Below are 18,538 nucleotides of genomic sequence, written 5' to 3' on the forward strand. Positions count from 1 at the left end.
ATCAGCTAGGTTGGCTAAAAATGGCTATTCTGAGATTCTGGAAGTAGAGAGCTTCTCAAATATTTAGTTATGATATATATTTTAGGTCAATAGCTCAGTTCTGCCCCTTCCCAAGATGGCTCCTATAACTGCTAGGCAATAGTTAGGGTCCCTCTATAACCTGCTCTGTTTTTCAACTTAATGACTCTTGTGTTTCTAGTGGCTGGTTTACATAGTGGTTAAGCTTCCATCATACTAAGAAAACAGGAGAGAGATTGTGTTCTTAAAAAACTTCCTGGTCTACTGATAGGATCGCTCTTCTGAATTGAAATAAAGATTCAATCCTTCTAACACTGAATCAGGTCTTGCAAACACAGCTATCCCACTACTTACTACCATATTTCAAGAAAGGATCAGAAAGACTAACTCTAGCTTTTCCCCATTACATTATGGAAAGGCAGACACTTCAGTTAAGTCAAAGTCTGTTTTATTATGCTGCAAGTAAATAGCTTTGGTGGTATACAATCAAGAGAAAATAATTTACTTAAGTTAGCAAACAGGATCTCCATCTGAAAGTCTTAAAAAAAAAAAACAAACCCTAATTTTATCCACAAAAGATACTAATTTCTTCTTCTACAGGAAATTCAGCCAGTTAGGATATGCAAATTTATCTCTCCAAGGCCAGAGAGATAAGAAGTCATAGCTATGCTTTGCTTAGCATACTTACCTCATTTAAGAAGAAAGAATTTAGCTGTTTAACTAGTACCCCAAAAATATTCCTAAACTAGTAGTCAACTCAGTGGCTCTATGCTATCTTCAGAACCTATCAGCTAGTTCAGAGCTAGCCCCAGGTGCTCATTCAAGCTGCAGTAGCACCCCTGGATTGCAGTATACATATTCCTCTTGTTAAAGTATGAAAATACTAGGTTTGTAACTCTAGAATGGATGTATCCAAAGTGTTGAAGTTTGGGGGTTTTTAAGCAGCTTGAGTATTTTGTTTAATAACACTACTTATGATTTTTTCAAACTCAATCTCTTAGCTCTTGTAACAATTGTCATTTTATGGTAATTTAGTATTTATCAAACTTTATTTCTAATGAATAAGAAGACCTAGACAGTCCTTTATCACTATTTTGTTTGAGTGTAAGAATAGTTACTATTTTAAGAACTGATTCCAGGGACTACAATAAGTAATTTGCTTCACAATACTTTGTGATATCCAAAATAAGGGCAACATAGTTTATCAAGAAAGTAAATTCAGCACACAAGAAAAGCTAGACTTACAAGCAAAGGTCTATATAAACCAAAGGAAGAGTAAATGACAGGTAAAGAGTAGACTCCTTCAACAGACTATCCATCTCATGAAGAAGAAAAGCGAGGTAAGTGCAAACTAAAATCAACAAACAGCATAGAGGTGTAAACTGTTCTGTTCATCCTAATAACCTTAAAGTAACAGTTTCAGTGCCAACATTAACTGCATCATTCAACAAAAGAAACAGAATTATATAGGGATTATATATACTGTCACTGGAGATGACGGCTCACATTTGTTCCTTCAAATATTTTTTAAGAGAAGCATCTCATTCTTCAAATCAAATAGACAAGCTCATTTTAAAGGAAAGTCAAGCCCAAATAGCTCTGAGTCTAAAGACCTTTGAAATACAAATGACAAGACATGAGGGCCAAACTGCATGCAGGAAAAAAAGGAGGATGCTGAACATCATATAGCCTCCTCAGTAGGACCTTATTTTGACATTCCAATACGGTGGGAGTTTATTTTGCAAGCAAAGCACGCAAAAATAAGTTTGCCTTGTTTGGACCTTTGTATGCAAATTGCTGTGTGTTGCAGTACAAGTCACACATTTGAATCTCAAAGAGCACTAATGTTACAACTCATTTTATGACTCTCTATTACCTGTATTATTTATTCACTAATCAACATTCCTGCAAAAAGCATACGTTTTTAAAAATCTGACTTTATCTTTCTTGGATATTTCAGTAGGGCCTGGTACCCATGTCTCTAAGACACTTTCACGTTTGCTGTAGAGATCAGCTATCTAAATCTTCTGTAAGTGAAACCTATGCCACATTACTAGTAGATTGATAATAATATGATTTGACATTTATCAGCCATAACATCAAAAATTCTAAGTTAATCACAGTATGTCGGAGTCCTGTCCAAAAGACAGATAATCTTTGTCTAAAGACATATCTTTGTAAATCTAATGGATGCCCATCAAGATGGCTGGGGAACACAGCACGCAACAGGCAAGGAGAGGCTGAGAGAAGTGGGTTTGTTGAACGAGAAGAAAACAAGCCTCAGGGGAACTAAATGTGGTCTTCAGGTACTCAACTGGAGGGTACAGAGAAGATGCAACTACGTTCCTCTTGAAGGTGGGCAGCAGAAGGCCAAAGTCACAAGTTGCAACAATGAAAAATACAATTAGATAAAAAAAGGAAAGGTTTTTACCAGGAGAGTAGCTCAAGACTGGAAAGTGTCCAGAAAGTTTACGGAGTCTCCAGCCTTGGAAATATGACAAATTTAATGGGAAAAGGCCCTGGGCAACCTCCTCTAGTTGACCTGGCTTTGAGCAGAGGATTGGATCAAATGACCTCCAGACATCCCTTTCAAATTGTTTTTTCCCCATGGTTTTATAATGAAGTATTTGTACTGAAATTGTTTTATTAAATTCTACAACTTATCAACCGTTAAATAACACTGTGCATAGAAGAACGTGAGGAACTTCCATTTGTCTTCACATAGAATCATACAGATTTTGTGCTTTGAATAAAATAATATGGAAAGGTAAAACACTATCCAGATAAACTCTAGGGAAGAAAAGTGGTCACTGTGGATGCCATAAGGCAAGATCCCAGATTGTATCAACCCTAATAGGGCAGGGGAAAAAAACAAACCAAAACAAACCCAAAAAAAACAAACACACCGCCCACCAAAACAACCAGACAAAAAACCAACAACAAAAACCCACAGAAAAAGCCCCAAAGCTTTTTCCACCTAGTTTTTAACCAGAAACACAGAATTGTGCAGGTGAGACAGAGGTAGAAAGAAATGAAAGAAAGATAAGTAATTAGGGAAGAAACAGAACATCATATGCAGTTTGGATATATAGCAAAATAAAATCTCAATTTAGGTGTGCACAATACGAATACAGAAAATAGAGAATATAAATTTAGCTGCTTTCATAAAAAAAATAGCTTTGGAAATATAAAAAAACCTACAGTTCACAGAAACAAAATAAAATATTCTTGCAGTGATTTATGTTAAGATGCTTTTTAGTTACATGTTTCTATTTAATGAGAGGCTTACCCTGAAATTTTGGGATTTAAGGTGTCATTTTCCTTACCTGAACCATGGACTCTGACAGCTGTGTTTCATCTACTTCCAATATCATCATTTTGATTTCCTCATAAGGCACTCGGAAAGAGCCAAGGAAAATTGCTAAAACAAAGATTCAACACATAATGAAGAAAGCAAGACAACAATCTTTTTTTTTCTACTTACAAAACACCAATTAAACAGGCTATAGCATCGACAGGTTAACAAACACAACATAAAGTAATAAAGATAAGATATAACAATTTTAAGTATACTTTTAATTACTGTTCTACAATTCCAGCCTACTCCATCCATTTGTTATGCACAACATCCAGCACCTCAGCAGACCTCCATAAGCAGCCAGTGACAAGTCCACTCTGAAGAATAAGCATTGCCGTTATAGTATTTTGTGCTGAGGTGACAATTAAACTTTTCTTCAGTGGTCTTGTCAGATCTTTCTCATAAAATACCACAAAAACCAAAAACCATATAAACAGTTAAAAACCAAAACACTCTTATAAAAACTGTTTGTTCGTTCACACCATAATCCAATAATTTGTTACTTTATCTCTGCTGGCATTTTAGGAACCTATTCTTTATAGAACTCCTCTCTGTCAAAACTTTATCATCTTTATTTGAGTGTTATTGCATATACTGAGTGCTGCCTTCTTTCTATGAAGTACATGAGAAATGACTGGACATCCTGTAGACATTATTGCCTTTTTTTACTGGGGGCAGGGGAACAGGCAGTATTCCTTGATTAATATTTTGAAAATATAGAAAATTCAACATATACCTGTATGCTTGTACTTCAATATATACAGAAGAGAATAATTTCAGTCTTAAACAAGGGATAATCTTTAACTGTTTACTGAGTGTTTTTAAACATGTTTCAGTTGTGTTTACTCACATGTTTGGGCTTAACACCAATTACTGCACAAATGCACATATTTTCACATGCTTTAAACAAAAAGTGGCTGTGAGGCAGACAAGAGAGAAAGACATTTTTACATCATTACTCTGTCATAAAAACATACTTACACAGATTCTGTGCAATCTTTGGGTCCAAAACTTTTAATTCTTTGATTCGTTTCTTAATGGATTTCTTTTCTTCAAAATCCTCCTCCTCTTTTTTTACTGCCAAAGTAAACAAAAATACACTCATTGTTAACTCTTAATATTTGGAGAAAACATTAACAAATTCAGAAAACATATTTGCTATCAAGCATAGTCAATTCACAAAGAAACAAACACCTCATAGAACACACAGAAAAAATACTGAGGTTTTGCATTTACTGTTTGTAAACTCAAAATTTTTGCTCTTCAAATTTTTTGCATGTTAGCCTTTTACAACAAGATTTTTTTTTTTTCATATATAGAGATATTGAATAGAGATGCTAATGTTAATTGTACAAATTGCCTGAGGTCATGAAAGTCATTCTTAAAATACCATGCAACATACTTCAGTCAGCCTGGCCAGGTTAATATTCTGAATTGGATTTTAACAATAACAAATGTTAAAGAATATGCTAACGTGTCTCAACACTGAGCAATAAAGAGCCAACCAAAAATTTCAGTATTTTTGTGACTGCTTTTGTCTAAATATATGCACCAAAATTATCAAAGGCCTCTAGCTCATTAAAACAAATAACATTACCTTAGAACGAGTACTGTGTGCAGTTTTGGGCACCACAGTACATGAAGGATATAAAGCTACTAGACAGTGTCCAGAAGAGGGCCACGAAGTTGGTGAAGGGTTTAGAGGGGAAACCATATGACTCAGAATTGTTAAGGTTGGAAAAGACCCTTAAGATCATGAAGTCCAACCGCTAACTTATCACTGCCAAGTCCACCACTAAACCATATCCTCAAGCACCACATCTACCCTTCTTTTAAGTACCTCCAGGGATGGAGACTCCACCACCTGCCTGGGCAGCCTGTGCCAATGTTTGACAACCCTTTCGGTGAAGAAGTTTTTCCTAATATCTAACCTAAACTTCCCCTGGCACAGCCAGGCCATTTCCTCTTGTCCTACTGTTTGTTACTAAGGAGAAGAGTCCAACACCCCCCTTGCTACAACCTCCTTTCAGGGAGTTGTCGAGAGCAATAAGGTCTCCCCTCAGCCTCCTCTTCGCCAGACTAAACAACCCCAGTTCCCTCACAGCCGCTCCTCATAAGACTTGTTCTCTAGACCCTTCACCAGCTTTGTTGCTCTTCTCTGGACATGCTCCAGCACCTCAATGTCCTTCTTGCAGTGAGGGGCCCAAAACTGAACACAGTATTCAAGGTGTGGCCTCACCAGTGCCAAGTACAGGGGCACAATCACCTCCCTACTCCTGCTGGCCACACTGTTCCTGATACAAGCCAGGATGCTGCTGGCCTTCTTGGCCACCTGGGCACACTGCTGGCTCATGTTCAGCTGGCTGTCAACAAACACCCCCAGGTCCTTCTCCTCCAGGCAGCTCTCCAGCCACTTTTCCCCAGGCCTGTAGCGCTGCATGGGGTTGTTGTGACTGAAGTCCAGGACCTGGCACTTGGCCTCGTTGAATCTCATACTGTTGGCTCCAGCCAAACAATCCAGCCTGTCCAGCTCCCTCTGTAGGGCCTTCCTGCCCTCCAGCAGATCAACACTTCCACCCAGCTTGGTGTCATCTGAGAAGCAGCTAAAGTCACTTGGTTTGTTCAGCCTGGAGAAGACGACACTGAGGGGAGACCTCATAACGGTCTACAGCTTCCTCACAAGGGGAGGAGGAGGGACAGGCACTGATCTCTTCTCTCTGCTGACCAATGACAGGACCCGAGGGAATGGCAGGAAGATGTGCCAGGGGAGGGTTAGGTTGGGTATTAGGAAAAGGTTCTTCACCCAGAAGGTGGTGGAGCACTGGGACAGGCTCCCCAGGGGGGCAGTCAAGGCACCAAGGCTGGCGATATTCAAGAAGCACTTGGACAGTGCCCTCAGAGATATGGTGTGAAATTTGGGGTTGTCCCATGCAGGGATGATCCTTGTGGGTCCCTTCCAGCTGAGGACATTCTATGATTCTATGATATACAAATGAGTATATATACTCATTTTCCTTATCTCCTCCAAAAATATGTGTTTTAAAATATATGATATAATCACCTTATTATAAAATACCACAAAGACAAAATGATTGTGTAAACATACAGTAACATTTCTGGAACTTTTGGCTTATTCTTTCTTTTCAGAAAATAATTCACACAAACAGGATCTCCCAAATACATTATGTAAGCTGAATTTTTTTCTCATTATTCACACATTGTCATAAGAATTTAACTTAAAGTAACAGCATAGGCTTAATAATGTATTAGTAGGAACCATCCCCATCATTATGCAAACAACCAAAATAAGATGTAAACCACACAAATCTTTCCTTAAATCCAACCTGGTTGTCTGGGTTTTTTTCTTTTTTTTTTTTCTTCCCCCTCCCCCCCTGCACAAATCTTCACCATCAAATGTTATTCACCCAATGTATTACTACTGTTCATCTAATTCTCTTTCACAAATGAAATTAGTTCCAAGATTGTTCCAAGTTAAGTTACATGTGCTTCAAGTATTTGAAAGCAGAAAATATGTTGCAACAAAAGTATATGCTACTGACTTCAGAAGGAGATGGATATAGATGAGAAGTTTTGTCAAGAAGGTATAGGATTAAAATTTCTAGCCCACTGATGATTCCTGACAGAAGTAGAGGTAACGTGAATTATCACGAGGATTTCCCTAAGTTGAAATTACTTCTGTAAATTTTAAGAGAAATCTTTGAGAGCTATGTCAGGCTGGACGGGGCTCTGAGCAACCTGATCTAGTTGAAGATGTCCCTGCTCATTGCAGGGAGGGTTGGACTAGATAACCTTTAAAGGTCCCCTCCAACCCAAACCATTCTATGATTCTTAAAAAATGATTTGTCTAAGCACAATAAATTTTGCCTAGGATTGGGACACAGACTAAATGACCTCTTAAGGTCTTTCAGCTTTGTTGTCTAGGATACCACCAAAGAGATAGGAACTTAAAAACCTCACACAGGGTTGAAGGAATTGGCTTCTCATCCCTTCCAAGTTGGAGGAGACAATTCGAATCATGTCCCAAATTGCTTTTAATACTCTACACCTGCTAGGCAGCCTGATGTGCCTCTTGAGGACATGCTACAGTGCAGAAAAGAACTTGGTATTCTGAAAAATGAAAGTACTAAGCTAAGACATAAAGCAGTCTTTGGAAAAACAATCAATATCCAGGGTCCTGGCAAATGGGTTACAGAGCCACAATCCTCTTCTGCCTTTCTCCGCACCCTACCCACAACAGCCAGCTGGCCTTGAATTTCTTTTACCACAGATTTAACAGAAAGGTTAACATTCTCCTGCCCCAGGAAGAAATGACACATGCTGCTTACCATGCACGTGAAAGCAAAAGACATAGGTTTTAACCACCAACGTGAGAACTCAATACCCCATGTTTAAGAGAACAGAATGACATTTCAGCTACTGGATAAGAAGGAGGTTACCACTAAAGCTTCACTTTTTTCTGGTTACACTTTAAGAAGAGCCGCTACTGAACCCAGAAGGCATGTCAGGGGCTACAGATCTCAGGATCATGCAACTATTTTCTCCTGCAGTTACACGCCTTAACAGACCTCTCAAATTTCTTATCGCCTACATGCTAGAAGTGCATATTCCACTAGAAGACCTGGGCATCTCAGTAGCACACGTTCCGTGTCATCTTCATGCCTTGCTCATCTGAATCATAATGAAAACAGAGTAATGATTTATGGAAACCTTGGAACTTTGTAAATCATCAATTTACAGGAAAAAAAAATAATTTCCTTAATAGTCACAATAAGAAAGTGACATTATCCAAATTTCTTTTATTTACTTCAACTTTCCCTAACAGCCTTGAACTAGATACTAATAGGGGCTGAAACAGAAAAAAAAATACAACTATGTTTGACTTTGCCAGCACTATAAAGCAATATTTAGGCATTACATGTCTTATAATGTAGGACACAGATATACAAACATACAGAAGAATCAGCAGTTAAACATGCACTGTTTTAACTCCCAACTTCCAAATAAAGGAACAATGCTGCAAATGAAATGGCTAATCCCCTCTGGAATTTTCACCCAGGAGGGGGTCACACACAATGTTAGAGCAATATTTAAGGTATCACAACCCTAAGGAAAAATGTATAAGCATAGAACTCTACAAACTCATGCAGGAATTGTATGCAGAGTTACACAATTATGCAACAAACTAAATTACTGCAAACTTACATGGTACTTCTTCAGGAGAATTCAGGTGACATCCTTACATAGTTGGCAGCAATAAGAAGCAGAGGATACATATTATTTGTCTTACCCTATTGGAAATGTTGCACTTTGCAGTGAAAACTCTGATACTTCCTACCACCTCTAGAAATTTTTACTTCATTGGCTAACTAACTTATATGGGGAAAAAACAAACCAACCAACCAACCCAAGAGACAAGACTATCTATTTCCAACAGTAAAAACAGGAAAAAGCCCACGGGGGGGGGGGGGGGGGGGAAGGAAAAACTTAATAGAAAGATCTGAACAGGTGAAGCAAATATCTAGACTAACAGGAAATCAAAGCAATTAGATTTTTATTTGGGGAGGGCACTGGAGCAGAGAAGGAGCTATATAGAGGATAGAAAATGGGAAACATCTGCTTACACTGGTAAAAGCGAAAGCAGCACAGCGAGACTGGGCAGCTACTGCAGAAAGGAGGTGACTATTGAGGGAAAAAGGTGTAATATGTTGTCATGCTAACGAGACATGAATCAAACCAGGGGTTCTCAAAATGCACAGAACTCTCACGGCTCCAGAAGTTGTACCGTCATACTAAACCATTAACTTATTGAAAATCGTACTTCTTATTTCAGGTTTTATATAACAAAAAAATGAATGTTACATATCAAGAACAGCACACCCTTTTAAGTTCTCTCTATATGCTATGTCGATCACACTGGGGACGTACACATGGCCCCAGCATCTGAACTGGATAATTTTTAGTCCGTAGTACCTCACCTGATGCTCCAATTGTTCTGCCCTCTCAGGCTGGGAAACAAAGTGCTACAGCACTTCGAAACACACAGAATTCATCTCACACCCTTCACAGTTCCTCTTACCTCCACAATCCCACATCCTTATAACATGACTCCAAAATTAACAGAAGTGGTTGCCAGTGCACAGATGGACAAACACCTCAAAGGAGTTTTTGCTATTGGAAAGACTGCTTTTACTGCCTCCTTCAAACATGCATCCACATAAAAATTCAACTGTAGTCAACTACCTCCACTTGTGCAACAATCTGACTGAAATCAGAGTCTTGAAGGGAGTGATGATAGGACTGTTTTACAAATATATCACCACAGTTGGAAGCCTACAGAACAGCATTTCATTAAAATGTGGATTGAATCATACATAGCTACTCTGCAGATCTCTGAAACAATAACATTCTTGGTTGGTGCCACTGAAGTAATCTGTTCATTCATGAATTGCTATCCACTATTTTCATTTCTGCCACAGGTCTTGATATAATCTGCTACCCACAACCTTTGTGTAAGAAAAATAATGTCTGTACATCTGTATGCTAAAGAAAAAAAAATTATTCTAAAAAGACACCATGCAACTGAATAAAAACAAAATACCCTTGAAATACAGGCTTCAAAAGGAACATGCAGATCTGAACATTTATTTTAAAAAGTCTGAATTCCTATAGGTCAGGTGAAACTTGCAAAGTACATTACACAGAAATCTACAGAACACTCAGTGAGTTATTTTGTCACTTAGTAACAGAGCATACAGAAAATTATACAAGACCTTACACCTTTTCCTACCCTCTTAGCTAAGGCAACAGTCATCTTGCAGTCTGTCTTCACCTAAAAATGAAAACACAAGCCTGGGGTCACAGGCTCAAAGGATGTAGCCATATCAAGTCTCATTATGAAAGCAGATGCCTACCTCGTCTGTTTAGAAGTCTAACTCTTAGAAGTAAATGATAGCTTGTGCCCCATATAGTAGGACATTAAACTGAAAGACTTACATTCTTTATCTCCAAAAAGTTTTCTGGAATCAAAGGAATAGATCTTTAATAGAACATGAAGCTGTAGCTAAACAACTAACGCTGCAAAAGTTCTTAGTTATTCAAAGCAAAAATGTGGAATAGCTTGCTACAAATCACAGAATGACTGAGGTTGGAAGGGACTTCTGGTGGTCATCTAGTTCAATGCCCCTCACTCAGACAGGGCCACCTAGAGTTAGGTGCCCAGGACTGCTCAGGTGGCTTTTGAGTGTCTCCAAGGATTGAAAGAGAGTCCACAACCTCTGTGGGCAACCTGTACCAGTCACCCTCACAGCAAAACAAGTGTTACTTGATGTTCAGGAGGAACTTCCTGTGTTTCACTTTGTGCCCATTGCCTCTGGTCCTGGCACTGGGCACCACTGAAAAGAGCCTGGCTCCATCTTCTTTGCACTGTCCCTTCAGGTGTTTATACACATTGATAAGATTCCCCCGAACCTTCTCTTCTCCATGTCAAACAGTCCCAGGTCTATTAGCCTTTCCTTATAGGAGAGATGCTCCCGTCCCTTCATCACCTTCACGACACTTTGCTGGACTATTCCCCAGTATGTCCATGTCTCTCTCGTACTGGCAAGCCCCGAACTGGACACAATACTCCAGGTGTGTCCTCACCAGTATTGAAATCAAAGGTGTGACAAGTAAGATGTATTTTGGCTGACAGAACACAGTCCTTTGAAAACCTGGATTTTTTTTTTTAACAGCTCCACAACTACTGTCCCACAATATGACATTCAACAACGCAAAGCAAAGTTTAGTCTCCAAAAAAACGACACTGACAAGCCTGTTTCCTAGACTGTGACGCTACACGGGTGCCATCAGGTCCATTTGCAGAGTCCGTATTGAGTTGCAGGGTTAACCATCAGTTATTTGTGACAATCAGCTTCAAAATAGCAAAGAAATTATGAACAGGATCTAAATCATTCTGCAGTATCATTGAAGACACCCATGTGCTTTTTTTATAAAAGCAAGGATAAAATGAGGATACTGGGCACAACCCACAGTAGTAGGAAGAATGCCTGAATGCTGAGAGACCAGGAAGCTGGTAAACCTTCTTCTAAAAAAGAGCAACCAATTTTAAGGTTGTATCAACACAAATTTTAGCCTCGGGTACTGTTCATCACTCCTAATAACCTAATCTAGCCCTTTTATGGGGTACAGACTATATTTCAAGTACTATCAAAAAGCCTTCACACTCCATCTTATTTTAAATCTACATATATCTAAAACTTGAAAGATCAATATAAAGCTATTAACTATGGCAGGAATATAAATAATGTTTCACAGTTTTACTTTTCAGCTTTGAAGCTGTAAAAGTTTCTATTACTTTACATCAAATTGGACTGCAAACTCCTAGAAAGTATGGATACTTGCTATTCTTCTTTGTGTTCACTACATTAGATATGTGGAAAATATAATGCAGAGGTGCCGATGTATTCCAAGTTCCTGTTTATTCATGCCTTTCTCCTTTTGGACAACTTCTGTTGATCGGTAACTCATATCTTTGGAACAGTAGTTGATGCAATAGTGGATAATTCTTAAGTTTTCATGTTTGTTTTCTGAGCAGTTTGTAGAGATTGTCACGTCTTACCTCGCTCAAACAGGTGTTCAGTCATGCACACATGCACTGTTGTTCCCATATTGACAATGCTGCTGTTGAATTGGCTCAATTCGTGCATACATCATGATAACTCAGTCATGCTTCATGATAGCTTAAACTCATGCATCATAACTCATTCAAAATAGAGGATTTTATCACAAAATTTCTCAAGGGTACATAAGAACTGGCATCATTGATAACAGCAAAGGTACAAATGTAATCAGGCTTTTTATCTCTGACAGGCTATTGCAAGGTAATTCAGAAGAGTATGCCTCTATAATCAGCTATTAAATGCACCCAATGACTGACTTTATAGATACTTTCACACAAAGCTTCTCTGTGAATCAGCCTATTTTTAAAATATTTTAATTTACCACAAAATAACCATCCTATTAAACCTGTATAATTATATAATCTGCATGAGAAAACAACTGAAGCATACATAATATATACAAGAGTCGGAAAGTAATTATAAGTGTAATATACTGATACTTTTTCTTATAGCTTTGTAAAAAATTACAAAAAAGGAACATCTTTTCAGATGGTTTTAGCAGCTAGCACCTTTTACATTACTTAATACAGTCTTTCATTTTCTGCATGTACATCACATTACATGCATAAAAATAAGTACTTCGGCTTAGAATCTTTACAGTTGCCAGCCATGCATTCTGCCCACTGAAATACTGTGCAAGCAGGGCATGAATAAGTGGACCAAGATTAAGAAGAAAAAAAAAACCCAACAGGTAATTAAGATGGACATATAAGGTCCTTTCTTGCAGGAAGACATAGTGATAACAGGCGTAGGCTGGCTGATCGTGTAACAGGAACTAGTACACTGGCAAGCGATTAATCAAACAGACTCAGGTTTGCTCTTCCACCCTTTTCCTCCTCTTTTATAACAATGAACCCAGGGGTTTACACGTAAAGAGTGCTGCTTTTGGGAAATTAGCCAAGTAGCTAAACTAAGTCACTAAGTTTTTTAAAGTATAAATACCATATTCATTTTATTTTGAAAACCTAAGTGTTACCATACTGACTAAATAGTTTCTAAATAATGTTAGTTCATTCATAAACCAAAGACATTAAGCTCTCATGTTTTTAATGGCAGCTGATAAAATTCTGAAGGGGGAAAAAAAATCAACTCTGAAATCTTATTTCTTAAGAAGTAACTAAGACACTGTCAGAAATATGGAACATACAAATCAGAAAAAAACTTTCTCTTAGTTACAGTCTGAACATCTGCTTGGCTCCACACAGGAACTGAATGTTTTAACCAAGACTGATTAAACTCCTGGAAAGAGTTAAAAATTCACTAATTTTCCGGGGAGGCAAAAGGACAAAGAGGGGGTTGAGATAAGCTTTCCGCTACAATGGAGCTTGCTGTACAGGGAAGCACAAAACATACTGATGTGCCCAGCAATAAAGTTATTTAGAGTCTAGTTCCACTAAACACATAATTCTGTGGTTTTCAGATCTCCCCATTTTAAGATATACTCCTACCATCAAGACTTAGCTCCTTGGGCTTACAAGGCTGATCTGTCACTTCACAGAAGCTATCAAAAGCAGAATAACAGGACCAAGTGCAGTCGCACCCAAGGTAAGCGCAGCTGATTCAAGAAGCACCCTAATGTTACTTATTACCTTGTGAAATGGAATGACAACTGTCCAGCTCCACTTTTTTGGGTCCAATCTCCAAAAGGAGACAGAGAACCGCACAGAAGTATTCAACCCATGCTGGCTCCCTGTCCGATTAAGTGGGACAAGGCAACAGAATGAGCGAGATCCAATTAAAAAAGCAGTTAGAATCATAACTACACTGCTGTCTCCAGAAACCTCTTCACAGGAATAACTCTGCCCTGCTGGTTCAAAAGTCAACCCTTCCAGGTATCAATAAGATGCAAAGGAAGAAGTACAAGAACAAACCAAGCACACGCTTCTTGACAAGTCTCCATACATTTGCCTTTCAGAGGTTGTCCAATTCCAGAGCAAACTCTTTTCATTTAATAATCCTCAACAGATTCCTCTTCCATGCACGTGTAATTACTTTTTACACCTAGTAAACTTTAAACATTAATGAAGTCCTTCAGCAGACAGCCCCCATTCGTTATTATGCATTGTACAAAGAAAGACTTCCTTTTATTTGTTTTGACAATCTTGAACAGTTTTGCTGTACCTCTACTATACCTTTTATTAGCAAGAGGAAACAAAGCCACACAAAGCATGCAGGATGTGGGCACAGCTTGAATTTATATAGTGACACCTTTTTTTATTATTATTAATTTATTTTTCTTTCTGGACAGTTCTCAAAATCCTATTTACTGTCAACCATTACTGAGACAGAGAATATTTTGCCACTATGGCAGTAATTTATTATACTCCTCACTAATTCTATCCTTTATTAATGATTACCTATAATATGTCCACCATGGGTATCAACCTTGATAATCATATATCCTCAAATCCCAGAAACCTTTTCAAAAACTGTCATCACATTTGTCACCTTCCTTCCTTTCCTCTGATGCTGGCATAAGTTCAAATAATAGTTTACACAGCACAGTTCATAGCTCAGCTGTTTCATCCTTCAGTTCCCTTAGAAGTCTGGGGTGAATACCAACTGGTCCTAGCAATCTGTTACTGTCCATTTATTGATCTATTCTAAAACTCCCTCTAGTGACCATGCAGGTTGTGATTCATCCTCCAACATAGTACTCTCCCCAAAGACCAGTTTGGAGGCAATTTCGCTACTGGACAAACAGAAATAATTCTAAGGTTCAGCATTTGGAAGTAGGGAAGAAGGGTGTTACTCAAAACTTTTTTTCTTTGGAAGGCAGATAAGCAGTAAATTATATTTTTGTATTGTATTTTTATTAAGTCTTTACCCATCCTTAAAATTCACTATCATGAAAATACCGTAGCTCTAACTCAGCAAAGCAGTAAGAATTAGAACAGCATTTGAAACATAGTGAAGTCCCTGGAATTTAAATACAAGCATATACTCTTAAGTAAAATCTGAATGAAAAAGAGCACTCCAAGATGTGGCTTCTGATACTCATAGATTTTTAGGAAGTATTTGTTAAATATCATTAATATACTGCAGTATTTGTATTTCCCTAGCTATATTCTGTTGTTGTTTACAAGTAAGACTACTAAACATTTTTTTCAATCTTCTAGTGAACAACTCATTACTTTGCTTGATATGAAAATTCTTTCAACTTCACTAAATAGCTTCTAGAAGTTGGACAATGACTTGTTTCTAGACCAGAGTCCAAGGTACAAGCTAATTTTAGAACTTCTTAATATGCAATTTTTCAAACTGTTAGTATTTATGATTATTTATTTACAAGTAAAAATATCTTTTCCCAGTTATAACTTAATTCACTGTACTGTCAATATCATTGCATCATAATCTTCACTTTCACTTTAATACATATGTTTCTAGCCCTTAAGTTTCAAACACTGGAAGTCTGGTCCAAACATAAAGCAATTCAAGTTTTTTCACCTTCAGGTTCTCATAGAACTACCTTTGTTCAAGTTAGGTTTTTAATTCAAAAGCATGCACTTAAACGAAGCCGATTTGACGACAGTTCCCTTTAAGCAGACCTTAGGACTTGCACTTCAAATCACTTTCAGTGCCTTACAGACTAAAGTATAAGCTTATCAATTGTAGATTCTTAAAAACACAGAAGCTGACAAAGAGCAGCGCATGTTTTTCAAACACCCATTCCCCATTTCTGTTAACACTCAATAGAAAACAGGCTGTAACAAGTAATTTCACGAGAGGAAAGCAAGCGTGGACTTACAGACACATTGGACAAACTTACTTCCTAAGTTACTCGCAAATTACTACTTTATTGCTGTCATTATTACTTTATCACTGCCTAATCAGTAAGATCCTTGAAGTCATCTTCTCCAGTCAAACACAATTTTCAATACAAAGACTCTCCACAGCACTTCCTATGGCCAGAAAACAATCCAGCATACAGAAAAAAGACATATATAGCACAATATATATCATATATATATTCATGTCTTATCATTCAGGTCAATGGCTTAATGTCCAGATGGAGATTGGTGACAAGTGATGTCCCTCAGGGGTCCATTCTGGGGCCAGTACTGTTTAATGTCTTCATCAAGGACATAGACAGCAGGATCAAGTGCACACTCAGCAAGTTTGCAGATGACACCAAGCTGAGTGGTGCAGTTGACACACCTGAAGGATGGGATGACATCCAGAGAGACCTGGACAAACTCCAGAAGTGGGGCCATGTGAATGTCATGACGTTCAACAAGGCCAAGTGCAAGGTCCTGCACCTGGGCCAGGGCAGTCTCCTGATATCAATACAGGCTGGGGGATGAAGGGATTGAGAGCAGTGCTGCAGAGGAGGACTTGGGGGTACTGGTGGATGAGAAGCTGGATATGAGCCCAGAAAGACAACCATATCCTGGACCGCATCAGAAGCGGCATGGCCAGCAGGTCGAGGGAGGTGATTCTGCCCCTCTACTCTGCTCTGGTGAGACTCCACCTGGAGTGCTGTGCCCAGCTCTGGAGCCCTCAGCACAAGAAGGACATGGAACTGTTGGAGCAGGTCCAGAGGATGGCCACAAAAATTATCAGAGTGATGGAGCACCTCTTCTCCAAGAACAGGCTGAGAGAGTTGGGGTTGTTCAGCTTGGAGAAAAGGCGGCTGTGGGGAGACCTTATTGTGGCCTTCCGGTACTTAAAGGGGGACTATAGGTAAGATGGGGGCAACCACTTTAGCAAGGCCTGTTGTGACAGGACAAGGGGTAATGGTTTTAAGCTAAAGGAGGGTAGATTTAGACTGGATATAAGGAAAAAAATTTTTACAGTGAGGGTGGTGAAACACTGCCACAGGTTGCCCAGAGAGGTTGTGGGTGCTCCATCCCCAGAAACATTCAAGGTCATGTTGGATGGGGCTCTGAGCAACCTGATCTAGTTGAAGATGTCCCTGCTCACTGCAGGGGGGTTGGACTAGATGACCTCTAAAGGTCCCTTCTGACCCAAACCATTCTATGATTCCACAAATCACAGTATGCAGACATAGCAGAGCACTGCTGGTAACAGACAGGAGTCCATTCCTCTGCTCACACACTCAGCTTGTCTCTTGGCTGCATGTTCCTACCATTTCTGAGAAGGCCAGCACAATAATCAGGGTGCTTCAAACACTTCTTGAACTCACTAAAATGGCAGAAAAATTATCAAGCAAAAACCCAAAATAGTGGGTAGTTTTCTACCAAAGTAACAAGTTTGATCAGCTTGTGGAGTAATCTAATGGGCACCGGAGTGGGGCAGGCCATGTAACCAGGAGCAGGGCGTAACACATCAGTCAGGCCTCTTCCCTTCAGCATCAGTGAACTGACTCATCTGCTCAGTTGCTCACAGAGCACCATCCCGTGGTCCCATTTGAGCAGAAGCTAGTACTGCATCTGAAACAGGCTGTTTTATCCTTTTTCCTGATACTTCATACTGACCAGCATACTTCTATCTGTATTCTAGAAGCTAGTTTTCAGCTGTGCTAATTCCCCACCCCAGCCCACTGCATGGCCACGTAAACACTCATGTCAAACAAGAAAGAGTATTGGACCCCACATCCAGCAGCACCAGATTCACCTGCCACTGAAATATGGCACAGAACAAATTCACAAAACTGGCTACCACATTAAATTACAAACAGAAGCTACACCTTTTCAATTAAACATTTCTTTTTACTTAAGGGTTGATTCTCTCAGAACAGTACACTGTAACACCTTAATAAGACAAACATTTTTCATAATTGATTTGATCTTTGTTATTTTAAGATTTAAAGTTAACAAGTACCATCTCTATCTACAGCTAAGTTGAAGACATATCTCTGACAGAAAAATAATTCCACTATAATCTCATCTCTTTCCCTTAAACTATGGTTTTCATTTCATTTCATAAATTCTTGCAGTGTTGTATAGTCTTACCAGCACTCAGCTCTGAAAATCAGTGTTTTACTACATATCCCTATAGATGAACAATACCTCAAGGTACTCACAAAAAAGACACTTCATACTAGTCATTTCATCACGGAACACATATTGCACTATACAGTATGCCTTTGTAAGCACTTTCACTGAACACAGATTTTTCAAAGGGTAGTCTATGTGTTTTGATGTTATTTTTAATTCTTTGATTAACCTCTGATCTCAACTTAAAACAATTCAAGATCTTTCCAGCAGGGAAACACTGGATCAGGCTTTCAGTCTAATTCATCAAGTGGCTACATAGAAAAAGGACATGGCAGCAAAAGAGACAGGGGACTGCAAGGGCAGGAATGAATGATCTGACATAAGAGGGACAAAAACTTACTAAGCTACCACTGTCACCTCATAGCACTGTCGGTGTCTCACATACCAAAAGGCGGGGGCAGTACTAACTTGACAGAAGACTGATCATTTATCTGTGGGAAGGAACAGCAGTATATGGGACTCCAAACTGAAAGGGCAGAGGGGAGAGAACAGCAACGAGGATT

The 18,538-nt window shown here is 38.8% G+C and overlaps 1 protein-coding gene across 2 annotated transcripts in view; it reads right to left on the minus strand.

Moving 5' to 3' along the window:
- Nucleotides 1-18,538, minus strand: part of DIAPH3 (diaphanous related formin 3) — a 242,258-nt gene that overhangs the window by 133,879 nt on the left and 89,841 nt on the right. For both annotated transcript variants that reach the window (XM_075088048.1, XM_075088040.1), the window contains 2 exons: nucleotides 4,358-4,453; nucleotides 3,345-3,439 (listed from right to left, as the gene is read on the minus strand). In XM_075088048.1, the coding sequence (XP_074944149.1) occupies nucleotides 3,345-3,439; nucleotides 4,358-4,453 (191 nt within the window). The remainder of the gene's footprint in view (nucleotides 1-3,344; nucleotides 3,440-4,357; nucleotides 4,454-18,538) is intronic.

The sequence above is a fragment of the Phalacrocorax aristotelis genome, chromosome 1, assembly GCF_949628215.1.
Source record: "Phalacrocorax aristotelis chromosome 1, bGulAri2.1, whole genome shotgun sequence".
NCBI classification, from domain to species: domain Eukaryota; kingdom Metazoa; phylum Chordata; class Aves; order Suliformes; family Phalacrocoracidae; genus Phalacrocorax; species Phalacrocorax aristotelis.